The sequence below is a fragment of the Dermochelys coriacea genome, chromosome 7, assembly GCF_009764565.3.
Source record: "Dermochelys coriacea isolate rDerCor1 chromosome 7, rDerCor1.pri.v4, whole genome shotgun sequence".
Taxonomy (NCBI): domain Eukaryota; kingdom Metazoa; phylum Chordata; order Testudines; family Dermochelyidae; genus Dermochelys; species Dermochelys coriacea.
In genome coordinates, this window is record NC_050074.1 from 124,784,803 (window position 1) to 124,797,588 (window position 12,786).

The 12,786-nt window shown below is 47.5% G+C and overlaps 1 protein-coding gene across 4 annotated transcripts in view; it reads right to left on the reverse strand.

Annotated features, from left to right (window-relative positions):
• FBXW4 (F-box and WD repeat domain containing 4) overlaps nt 1-12,786 on the reverse strand; it is a 91,564-nt gene that overhangs the window by 62,113 nt on the left and 16,665 nt on the right. For 3 of the 4 annotated variants that reach the window (XR_006283029.1, XR_005293813.2, XM_038408150.2), the window contains exons 2-5: nt 8,803-8,898; nt 7,011-7,196; nt 6,010-6,142; nt 3,125-3,219 (exon numbers count right to left, since the gene is read on the reverse strand). Coding sequence is in view for 2 of the 4 variants with exons in the window: in XM_038408150.2 (XP_038264078.1) it covers nt 3,125-3,219; nt 6,010-6,142; nt 7,011-7,196; nt 8,803-8,898 (510 nt within the window). In the remaining 2 variants the exon portion in view is untranslated. Of the gene's footprint in view, nt 1-2,216; nt 2,488-3,124; nt 3,220-6,009; nt 6,143-7,010; nt 7,197-8,802; nt 8,899-12,786 lie in introns of those variants that run through there. The other variant, XM_043519929.1, reaches the window with a different exon arrangement.

The following is a 12,786-nucleotide window of genomic DNA, read 5'->3' on the forward strand; positions in this document are numbered from 1 at the left end:
CAGAGAACTTAGACATAAAGAAACATTTTTATACACTGCACACCCACCTAGTAACTCTAGTTTTCCTTATTTCAAGTGGGCTGCACTGTCGAGTAGACAGGGCCCGAAGTTTAGATTTTTATTTTTTAAATACAAGAAAAGAGTGGGTGCATTTACGAATTGCAATGGCGGGGAAATGATTACGTGAGCTATATCCAGATAATCCCAGCAATTGACCCACACCCCATGCTGCAGAAGAAGTTGAAAAACCCCTGAGGTCACTGACAATCTGACCCAGGGGAAATTCCTTCCTGATCCCACATAGGGTGATCAGCTAGACCCTGAGCATGTGAGTAACAACCAGCCAGGAAAGCACATGGACAAGAGAATGCTCAGGGCCACCCTGTCCAGCAGCCCATCTCCAGCTGTGACCATCTCTGATGCTTCAGAGGAAGGAGACCAAAAGAACTAGACTACAGAAAAGCAAGATGGGAAACTGAAGTGCTGACTGATGGTGGTTATTAAAGAATCCATGGTGCTTTTCCAAATGGTTAGGGTTTTAACTCGTGTGTCCTGGCCAACTTCCAATTTAAGAAATTGGATTCTGTCTGAATGCCCTTGCAGTTTCAAGTTGATTTGGTGGCATTCTTCGTTTCCTGTCCTAGCTGTTGTGCACTCTTGCTTCACGTGGTTAAAAAGCTTCTGTGTTCCACCATAGAGAGGCCTCACTGCACTTCAGTGCCTGCTACCCAATACAGAGGGCCAGATTCTGATCTTGCATCGGTTGAACACTGGGGTAGCTGCTGACTTCTATGGAGGAGCTCCTGATTTCACTCAGCATGGGAGGGGGAGAATTGGGCAAAGAATGTGCAGAATCTGGGATGAAGTGGAAGGTGCCAGTGATATTATGCTTAAAACAACGACTCCTCTGGCTGATGAACGGCACTACCCAAGTTCTATCCTGAGTTCTCCCTGCCCTCTTCAGCCCAACAATGCAGACTCTTTAGACCAGGTGTGCTGGGCATGTAAAGCAGGGAAGTGCAGGTCCCAACGGCTCAGGCAGGGACAACAAGCCCCCCAATAGCTGGTCTGGCTAGAGATCAGAGACGATTTTGGATACATGCTCGTTAAACAGCAAACAATAAGTTTATTAGTGAAAATCCATCTCCCCTGCCCCTTGCCCCCTACTCCTGCTCCCCCACTCCTGTACCCTCCTGCCTGCCCCTGCTCTGATCCCCTCTCTCTTCTAGGATGGCAGCGATTTGTTCTTAAAAGCGACAGGTTTATAGGTTAGCCGACACCTTCACTCTGTGGAATTTTAATTAACTTCTCCCATCGTCAATGTGTTAAGGAGCAGGGTTTCCATTATGCAGGGTCAGCAGTGTGTTTCGGGCTCTGCTATATCAGCCGTCAAATTGAAGAATTAATGACGTGGCTAATCGGCTCTAATTCTTAAAAAAAAAAAAAAAAAATGGAGGGGCAGCGAGAGGGGAGGTGGGCGGGATTCGCGGTCTCATGAAACGAGTGAGTGATCCGAGCCCACTCGTTTGCGGGGTAGCTGCTCTGCAGCCGCCCATTTGTCACCCAGCGGGGGGAGAAAGACGCTAGGTAAATATTGTGACAGAGAGTGTGCGCGAGTGTGTGCGCACCGGAGAGAGGAGACAGTGTCCTGACTAGAGGCCAGCTCCACAGGTCATCACTTAGCACGCTGCATAGCTCTTCCCAGCCACGGCAGAACTACCAACAGATGCCGGCTGAAGAGATTGCTCCAAGAGATTGGAGGCCAACGTGGGGACCTTGGTCACCTCTGATACTGTGGATGGCTCAGAGAGCGGCCTGCACACACACGCACTCAAAGCGTCATGGAACCAGGCACAGGCGAAGCTCACTTGGGCTGGAGGTTAAGCTTCGTCACCCCGTAAGACACACCATATGTAAAATGGATGGGGAGTTGCAAAAGTGGCTTGGAAACCTAATGAGGACAAGTTCTCATGGGAAATTCCTGGCATTGGGCTGGTTTAAAATTCATCCCATTGAAACTCAGATATGGCAGAGCCCAGTGGAGCATTGTAGGATGCAGTGTCCATTGCGATGGGGACACCGGGAACACATGGGATAGAGCTCAGTACACAACATGGTCCATAGTCTGCAGAGTAATCTGAGATCATTTAGGTCTATAGACACCATCCAGGCATTATTAGCAGCTCTATCCAGTCCCTCCTGGGGACAGGTCTCCTGCAGGAGGAACGAAGTCAAGGCACATACACGTTGCAGTTCACTGCCAGTCCAGTTTGAAGATTCACTGGACACAGGTTCAGTTTCTCTGAGTTTATCATCATTTCACCTTCTCTGAAATGGGAGGCGCAGAGTCTTTGATCAGTAGATTGGAAGAGGCTGCAGCTTCTACACTCGCTGCTGTACGCAACACCTTGACATCCTCTATTGAACAGTGACCGCTCTAAGTCCTCAGCTGCATGCTCAGGAGCGGGGTTAAGTTCAGAAGAGCAGCTGAAAACAGCATCTTCGCATTCCATTTACTTTCCATTAATGATCTTCCCTATCCAGTTTGCTCCATTCCCTAGCCAACTGAGCCCACTCTAACCACCGGCTCCATAGGCCCAGCCGGACCTCAAGAGTCAGGAGGACCCCTTTCTGCTTCGCTCATCAGCGGACAAGAGGCTGGAGTCAGAGCTGAGCGGGCAGCCTGGGCAGCGCAGGACACAAAATGGGATCTGCCTTGTTTCTACACGGTTCCAGCTGGGCTGAGAGGAGTAAAACGCAAGCTGTGTGTGTAAAGCTGAGCAGCCATCGCTCAGTAAGTGAACAAGGGAGCAGACAGGGATGGAACACGAAGAGGCCATTTCTACAGGGTCACTTTCAAGACTGGGACCACATGGCTCTGGTGGGAGGTGACCGGAGCATACTCCCTGAAGACTTCTGCCCCTGGGGAGGACTACAGTGATTCGAACTCGGCCTATTCCCTCCCCATCTGCCTCTACCCCATCAAGTTCCTAGACAACTGCACCGCTATCTTGGATATATTTGCAAATCCAGAGTACCAGGGGATGGGGAATCGGAGAGGAGGGGCGGAGGGGAGAGAAGTTAAGCAGTACCTGTTCAAATGACTAATAAAGGTCTTGATTACCTTAATAATGGACTAATGGCGATGGACCAGACCCGGTCCTCAGTCTGCACCGTGTGTAAACAATGCCCAGCTCTGCCAGAGGATAGGGACCAAACCTAGAGAGACAGAGAGGTGCTACGTCAGGGCACCCAGAAGCAGGGAAGGATTCAGGTGTCCAAGCCTGTGTGTGAAGAGAACCACCCCCTCCCTGATCATTCTGAATGAACTCTCAATAATACAATTGCACCAGCAGGAAAAGCACAGGCCTAAACTGTGTCCCCAGCCGACTTTATTGCCAGACTCTGATCCTCTCACAGCCCCAGTCCAGCCGAGCATCAGCTCCACTCCACGGAACAGCCAAAAGTATGCTGCAAGCTCCTCAGGGCAGGGACCTGTTACTACAGAGTGTGCAGTGCAGAGCTTCCAGAGCAACCAGATCAGGGTATGTTCAAATACCCTGTTGTTCTCCTGGGGGGTGGGGGGGTGGGCATGTCCCCTGCTTCTGAAATATAACTGAGTATTTCCATTTGTACTAGCTTGGAAACTAACTGCAAGCTTGTCTCACTTGTGCTCCCGGATAGACCCATCTCCTTTAAGCCCACCCCCTAGGTATCTTCAAACAATAGACATGCAGAGAGGGCAAGGCCCATGACCTCCCAGCAGCCTGGAAGAATCCCATCCCCTCCCCCAGCACTGCCAACACACGCTCCCCTTACACTGACTCACCCTTGCCATTGGGTTTTCAGACCACCGCACCCCTTGCCTTCCCTAGAGATGAACCAGTCGGAGCAAAGTGTGGGGTTCTGCCAGAGCCCACCCTGATCCCTAAGCCCCATCCCCCTCCTCAGTTTGGATGGATCTCCAGATTCTAGTCCATAACTCCCTTTTTCTCCCCATGCCCAACGTTTCACTTAAAGACTTCAAAGCTGGGGGTGCGTGTTTGTTTGTTTGTTGATAATGCCCAGGATTGCAGGCTATTCCCGTCAGCAGGGAATTTAGCACCTAGTGTCAGCAAAAGGAGCAGAAAAGCTTAACTCTTTTAAGGCATCCCTATCTCCTACAGGTTAAAAATATTGCTCAGAGCATGCTATCTGGTGCCTATCAGTGAGGAATGTACATTAGCAGCTACTCGGAGCTTAGCTCTAATCAACACTCGGAGAGCCCTCAATAGCATCCACTGCACTTAGAGCTCCCTTAAAGTACTGCTGCCGATTCCCTTCCAGCCACCAGAAATTACAACACGCATGAGAAAAATCACTCTAAAAATCAAATGACACCGTCCATTATGGTCACATGGGAGGTTCAGGCAGGCAAGCTCATTCTGGCTGCAGAACTGAGCAAAATACAAAAAGTTAAGTTCCCTTTGACCTTCAGGAGTTTCTTCCCAAGGTCATAAGAGGTTTGTCCTGCTCCTGCCCCTGGGAGCTGTGAGACCATGCTGCCCCGAAACACAGGCCCTGGGATCCTACTTGAGCACAGTTTGGTGCCAAGCCAGCTTCAAACTCATTCAAGCCAAGGCAAACTGTGTCCAGAAATTGTGTTTGACAAAAACATAGCTTTGGAACATAGGGTGACACTGGGTTAGAACTATCCAGAGTGGTCAGTCACGCCAAGCCAAGCAGGACAGGATGGTCCAATGGTCAGGGAACTAGCTTGGGACTCGAGAGATCCAAGTTCAATTCCCTGTTCTAACACAGGCTTCCTGTGTGACCTTGGAAAAGTCACCTGGTCTCTCACAGCCTCAGTTCCTAGTCTGTAAAACGGGGATAACACCACTGCCCTATCCTGCAGGGGTGTTAGGAGATGCTCACATTCTAAGGTAATGGAGATCGCATAAGTGCCTTAGATCCAGACCAGATGCACAAGATAGTGACGGGGGCAAATGCCCAATCATAAAAAAGAAGAACTGAATAATCTTTGGTTTCAGCAGCCGTGTTAGTCTGTATTCACAAAAAGAAAAGGAGTACTTGTGGCACCTTAAAGGCTAACAAATTTATTTGAGCATAAGCTTTCGTGAGCTACAGCTCACTTCATCGGATGCATTCAGTGGAAAATACAGCGTCACAAGTACAGTGCCACAAGTCCTCCTTTTCTTTTTTGTTGAATAATCTTTATATATCCTGCTCGTATGATCCTACACATCAGGAGAAACGTCTAGAGAGTGAGATCTTTTAAAACCATGGAACAGTTTCCCAAGGGAAGTGCCGGGAGCACCATACTTGGGACATTCAAAACTCAGCTGACCACCACTCTGGAGAATTCTTCTCTAGCTCCATCCATCAACACAGCACTGCACAATCAGGGCAGAGTGCTAAGCAAATAACAAGACCCAGCCTCAAGGAGCCTAGGCATAGCACATGCTATCTAAATGGCTCCAATCTGAAATGAAAGTCACTGGAAGACAAAAAATGGGGCCTGCAAAGTCATTTTTACAGTCACTTTCCTGGCTGTCCCTGCACACTTCATGTCTTTTTACAAAAAACATATCCTAGGAAACAGCTTTTTATAACTTGGAAAAACACTGTAAATTAGAGCCCACAAAAGAGAGACCATCCCGGACGCTTGGGATGAAATTTGAGAGAGGCTAACAGAAAGGGAAATACATGTTACAACAGCATTATAAGGCCATGCCTAAACCCCCCCATAAGTCCATCTGGTCAGACCCTCTGTTTCTATCCCATCTCACCTTTCAAGCCAGTGGCTAGTTTCCCCAGCTCCGGCTGTATCCCTTTCCTGGTGGGCTGACATCGCAAGTGGCTGTCCAGAAACCTAAGCAAGGTTTATTGTGCTCCCAACACAGAGAGGCAAGTGCAGGGCTCAAGGTTCCATTCAACCCGCCTTTAAACACACGCAGAGCTCACCTCTCTGCTACAGCACGTGCAGTGATGGACGTGACTCTTGCTCACCTTTGCTGTTCTGTCCCGGGAGCCACTCACGATGATGCCCCCTTGACAATCCACACAGTTCACCTCCTGTTCGTGTGCAGAGAACTTTATGCTGAAGGAGCTGTGGACTTTAGAGAGGACGATATTTCCATCGCTGTAAAATAAAACCCCGAGTGGGAAGTCATCATCTTTGCAAGGCAGGTAAAGCATCACCAAATGAGGACTAGAACACCTGCAATCCCAGGGGAATGGATGATTTGTTTTACACACACACACTCATGCCAGGGCAGCCAGAAGCACAGGAGCAAGATTTGACCCAGAGACTGAATGAATGGTATTAACTTTGCAAAGAATTTTATTGTTATGTCAATAAAATGACAGAAACTGGAACACGTCTATGTGTTTTTCAATCTCTGCAACTTGCTTTCACGTTATATTTCATAAGGGAGAGTCCCAGGACTGTGTGCGCACTTCACTTGTACAGGCATTTACCACGACTGCACATGCTTTCTACTACTACATTAAGTACCAAAAGATGAGCATCTTATAAACTAGATCTTTTCATTTGCTAAAGACCAGGTAGATGCAAGTTGTTTGTGTGCACAACTGTATTTAGTGAATGCCCAGTTCCGAATACCATGCCCCTCGACAGTCAAGATGCATTGTCCTTACAGTCACTATTATTGCAAAGGAAAAAATATATATTAAAATCCCTGGCAAAATCGGCACTGCTTAGCCCCCTTATCGGCAGCATCTGAAAAGAGATCAAGGCTTGAACGGGTCATTAGCATGAGACTGTACTCATCTCCTACCTCTGGAGAGGTCTCTTTTGGGAAGAAGCAAATCAAATGGGCAGGAAAGGAGCAGTGCAAGTAAGTTACATATGGTAGAACATCGAGCACTGGATGACAAACACACTTTTCTGCATCCAGAGTGCTTAGAAAATTAATTCCTTTTCCAGTGCTGCTGAAGAGCCCTGGCCCCCCCACCAAAGCTTCTCCCCTCCACGGCACTGAGCTTACCCTCCTCCACTGACGATGTGGGAGCTGGCGAGAACGAATCGACACACATCTTCGTGGTGGCCGGAGAAGATGGCTTGAGGATGGCGTTGTAGGCCAGCGCTGTCTGGACGAAACCGATAGGCCCGGATGTCTTCTGCTTGGGACAGGTAGAGATACTCGCCATCTAAATGCATCCAGGGCATCAGGCTGCAGAGACAATGACAAGGGAGACAAATCAGACAGCTGTTGGCCACCCCGGGACATATTCCCAGGAGGACAGACCTGATTATAGCATCACAGCCAGGAAACAAGTACACTTCTCAAAACATGCCAGAGCACATCAGTGGCTTCTTTCTGACAAAGATTCCAACCTGAGGAAGAGGCCAAGAGTGGAGCCTTTGGAAGAGGGGCTGGCTAAGGAATCTAGAGGCTTAGATACAAAATACTTCGGACTCCCTGCAGCCATGGCATCTTTGCAGTGGTAGCTTTTGTTCTGAGATGGCCTTTGAGTTCCTCTTCCTTCCTCCACACCCATGCAGCCATTTAGTCCAAGTGAACATCCAGCTTCCCCACAGACTCCTCTAGCCTGTCTCAGTGGTTCTCTCTCTGGTGCAATTTAACTAAATCTCTACCTTTTTCTATAACTTTTTTTATAAGAAAAAGCAACACATTTTAATTCAGGATAAGAGAACAATAGGGAAGACAAAGTAGTTTGGATGGTAGCTTTATTAAATTAGCTAATGAACTGTCAGAGCTCAGCTCTGAAGGCAGCACAGAAATGAGGGTGACAATCCTGTGACCCCGGCCCCCCCAGAACAACTTTGTGACACCCCTCCTCATGATCCCATTTGGGGTCGAGACACCCAGGGTTACAAACCCTGAAATTTCAGATGTAAACATCTGAAATTGTGAAACTGACTAGTTTCAAAACCCACTGGCCATGAAATGAACCAAAATGATCCATGAATTTGGTATGGCCCTTCTCATTTGTCCTCAGCCTGGCTGATGTGATGGCTGCACTTACAGGAGGCCTGGTTATCAAGCAAAGGATCTCATCTTCCTAGATGTTTTGCAAAGCACACAGCACAGCTTTGGACGCAGCGCCCACAATGAGTTGTTAATCGCAATCACCTCTACTTACTGCTATGCACACATCTCATTCTCCCGGGAAGGAACTAAATTAATATTTTAAGATTTGTGGACTGCGTCCAGACCAAAGGCCAGGTGGGGGCCCAACAGTGGAAGGCAATGAACAAAAGAAGTGAATCTTGAGGAGGGAGGTGAAGGAGAGAAGCTCATGGACTGTATTACCTCAAGGGATTAGTCCAGGCTTAAGGTGCAGCAAGGGAGCAGCGAAGCACCGTCTATTGTCAGAGCACAGATTAGGAGCTCGGCAGTGGTATGAGACAAGATGCAGACAGGCTCTGAAGACAAATCACTCAACAGTTTAGGATCCGAAGTGAAGAATACTGTATCCAACTAGAACTGCATAGGGAAGCAGAATACATTTACCAGGGCTGGAATATGACCCAACCCCTATTGTTGGGAGAAGCACCATAGGCTCCTTATTGACAGGTGAGACTGGGTTCTCAGGTTTGGTATCTAGTGGGCTAAGCAGCACCTCCAGTTATCCCACTGCAGTTTCATCAGGTATGTCAAAAGACAAAGCAGCCTTGTCTGTGTCACTTGTAACTCCCTAAAGATCGGAGGGGTAGGGGTGACCTAGAACAGTCTGAAATCAAAGTACAGAGGCAAACCCAGCATCCCCTATTAGCTGCCACAGAACAGGGTAAAAGAAAAAGGAGCCACTTGCTTGCGTTTCCATTTCAGGAGCGTTTCCCTCCGGCAGCGCCCGTGCCTCCAGTTCTGAGATACCTTCACCCTTTCCTTCACTGGAATGCCAGCCGCTCTGCAGATAAAGGAAGACAGACACAGTGAGCCCCGAGCACTGATACAGCATGTGGACCTCACATGATCCAGCCCTGGTCACGTTCTTGCTCCAGTTCCATAAGTAACCAACTAGCACACACCGGACTAGCTGGAAACTCAGGACCTGAACCATGCTGGGCAAGGCAGAGAGGAGCACGGGCTCAGAAGTACTGTCTGGAGCCATGTTAGGCACTGCAGGGGGAGAGTGCAGTGTGAGCAAGTCTGCCTTTACTTTTCAGGTGTAGCCAATGTTCCCGCCAGCACAACTGTCATGATGCAGGGGGGAGGGAAGGCAGACACAACATAGCCCTGCTCACACCTCCGCCACCCAGAAACACCAATGTACAGCGCTGACTAGGCCCAAGGGGAGTGCTGGTAGGGGCACAAGGACTGCCTCTTGGACAAGGGACATGGAGTGAGGCTGGGAAGACCTTCCACCATCCTTCCCGCACGTCCTGGGGAATTCATCCAGTGGAAGGCATAACCCAGCCCTTCACTAGCTGTGCATGCATCTTCGGTGCAGCAACCATCCAATGTGCACCTGCAGGCTGGGAGTTTTCTACCATTTGGAAGTTACAAAAGCTCCTGTCCTCAGTAAATCAAAGCCAGTTTTTAACCCCAACTTAAGCAAAGGTCCCACTCCACACTGAAGGCTAAATTCATTCCAAGTTCCCCATTACAGCCATTTCAGTTTGTAGCCTTATCTTAAAAACATGTCAAGAATTTTATTTTAACTGTGGGAAGAGATTATTTCTCCCCCACTCACTCCTCAGCTGAAGGGGGCTCAAAGGGATTCCACTCCCACTTGCTGAAGATTTCGCTCTTCAGGCAGAGCTCAAGCACAGAAGAGTTCAGCCTAAAGAGAGAGTGTTTTGAAAAGTTTATGGATTACAAGGCCAGAAAGGACCATTATGATCCTCTAGTCTGACTTCCTCCAAAGCATGGGCCAGAGAACCCTACCCAGCAATCTCTGAAGAAAGCCCTCAACTTCTGTTTGAGCTACAGCATTTGATATATGCCATCATGTGCCAGCAATGCCCCTCTGCCATGTACATTGGCCAAACTGGACAGTCTCTATATAAAAGAATAAATGGACACAAATCAGATGTCAGGAATTATAACATTCAAAAACCAGTCGGAGAACACTTCAATCTCTCTGGTCACTCAATTACAGACCTAAAAATTGCAATATTACAACAAAAAAACTTCAAAAACAGACTCCAATGAGAGACTGCTGAATTGGAATTAATTTGCAAACTGGACACCATTACATTAGGCTTGAATAAAGACTGGGAGTGGATGTGTCATTAAACAACGTAAAACTATTTCCCCATGTTTATTTTCCCCCCTACTGTTCCTCACACGTTCTTGTCAACTGCTGGAAATGGCCCACCTTGATTATCACTACAAAAAGTTTTTTTTTCTCTCCTGCTGGTAATAGCTCACCTTACCTGATCACTCTTGTTACAGTGTGCATGGTAACACCCATTGTTTCATGTTCTCTGTGTATATAAAATCGTCCTACAGTATTTTCCACTGCATGCACCCGATGAAGTGAGCTGTAGCCCATGAAAGCTTATGCTCAAATAAATTTGTTAGTCTCTAAGGTGCCACAAGTCCTCCTGTTCTTTTTGAGCATTTCTTAGAGGGGCTTGATTGAAAGACCGCAAGTAATGGAGAATACACTACCTTCCTAGGAAGAAGTTCTTCTAATGGTTAATTATTATAAATTGCACCTAATTTGGAGCCTCCATTGTCTAGCTTCAGTTTACAATCATTAGATCTCATTATAACTTTGTCTACTAGATTAAAGAGCCAACTATCATCAAAAAATGTCTTCTCATGTACACACTTTTTAGATTGCAATCAAAGTTACGATCATGACCCCACGTACTCCGAGGCAAACAACCTACATTCTGCAGCAGATTCCATGGCTTCATCATGCACAGGAACCTGGTTACGAGCAGGTGAAAACCAGCTCATAAAAGAAAGAAACCATTCTGCAGCCTGATCCATAACACCCACTGGAATACATAAACACATGCATCCACTGCTGGACTGCGGCTGTGTCTGGGGTGGAATAAAGTAGCTATTCAACGGTACCCAGCAAGGATATGCAACTGTTTAGAACAAGAAGTATCCAGCATTCCATAAAAACTGCAGTGAGAATTTTACAGGAGGTGGAACCGAATTACTCAAAATGGAATTTAGTGAGACCAACACAACTAACACTCCCCATAGGATAGGATATTAAACAAAGTAATCTAAACTTTTAAAACTAGTGACTAAACAGAGCCCCAAACCATGACTGGCAACCCTATACATAGCTTATCCCCAACAATATTCTGATAAACTCAGTGAGTTGCTGTTCCCTAATTAGCAGATTCCCCTGTTCCCTCTCACGCTGTTCCTAGATGACCTCCTTTGGCCCCATGGTCACAGCTGCTCACTCATTCTAGCCTGGTCTCTCCTTCCACTCTTACATTGCCAACATCTCCTCCTTGACCATGACTTGGTCAACTCTTCTCCAGCCTCCTGTCACCTCAGCTGCTTCCACTCTAGCCAAAACTGCTTGTGCTAAAAGAGTTATCTTCCGTGCCCCCTGCTCAGACGTGGTCACTCCCCTTTTTGACTCTTTTCACTGACTTCCCCTTAACTTTCACAGCAAGGGTGGATTTCTTGTCCACATCTTCCAGGTCCTGCACAACTACGCCCTGTCTACACCTCTGCTCTCCTGCCCTTACTTACATGTCCTTCCTAACGGCCCTCTTGGCACTGAGGGCTGGTCTATACTGGAAACTTACATCAGCATAGCTACATCTCTGACAGATGTGAAAAATCCACCTGCCAGACAGCCTGAGGTATGTCCACCTAACCCCCGGTGCAGACCGTGCTAGGCTGACAGAAGAATTCTTCCATTGACCTTGCTACCACCTTTCGGGGAGGTGGATTAACCATAGTAATGGGAGAATTGCTCCTATCTCTGTAGTGAGCATCGACACAAACGTGGCAGCCCTGCAACTGTGCCACGGTCGCATTTTAAGCGTAGACATAGCCTGAAGAAGGGCAAAGTTTGTTAATATTTAGTTTAACAGCCACTTTTAATTTGAGTGGTCCCCATCTCACTCATCACAACTGCAATAGATCCGCAAGCTTCCAAACGGCCACAGGAAACTTTTCCGATGTTTTCTCCAAACACTGGATGGGAAAATATCCCCCTTCTCTCTACTCCAAGAAGCACACACAGAGATGAGAGAAAGGGTCCAATTCTGTATTCTCAAAGCATTAGAAAACACTCTCTCAAGTACGATCTTGCACTATCTCCTGCAGTACAGGCCAGATGGGACCTGACAGGTCTTTGCTATCTCTACTTTCTATGATGCTGTCACACTAAGGGCTTTATTTCCAGCTCCAGGCATGATTTATCTAGGCTAATCCACACACAGAGATGAGCACATGCCTACTTCTCAATATTTACAGCCATCCCACCAAAACGAGCTGAGATGGCAAGAAGTTTCACTTCCAAGAGCAGCACGTGGAGTGAGACCTGCAAGCCATCTGAAGGGAGGAAAGGACGTTTGCCCAGACTAAGGAGGATTTATTTTAACTACCATCATCAATAGAGTGCCTTGGATCTAAATTTAGTGTCTGCTGGACTGATAAGGAGAAGAAGAAGAAACTTTGCAGCCTCTTAGAGAGAAAGCAGAGGCGGGATCCAATTAGCCCTGCCCTTCACCCTCTCCAGGGAAAACCAGCACAGGGAGCACTTAAAACTTTGCATAGCTTCTTCTAGCTTTTGTCCTGCAGAAAAAAAGGAGTTGTTTAACCAGGTATGTGCAAGGCCATGAGAAACAGAGGTGCAGGAATG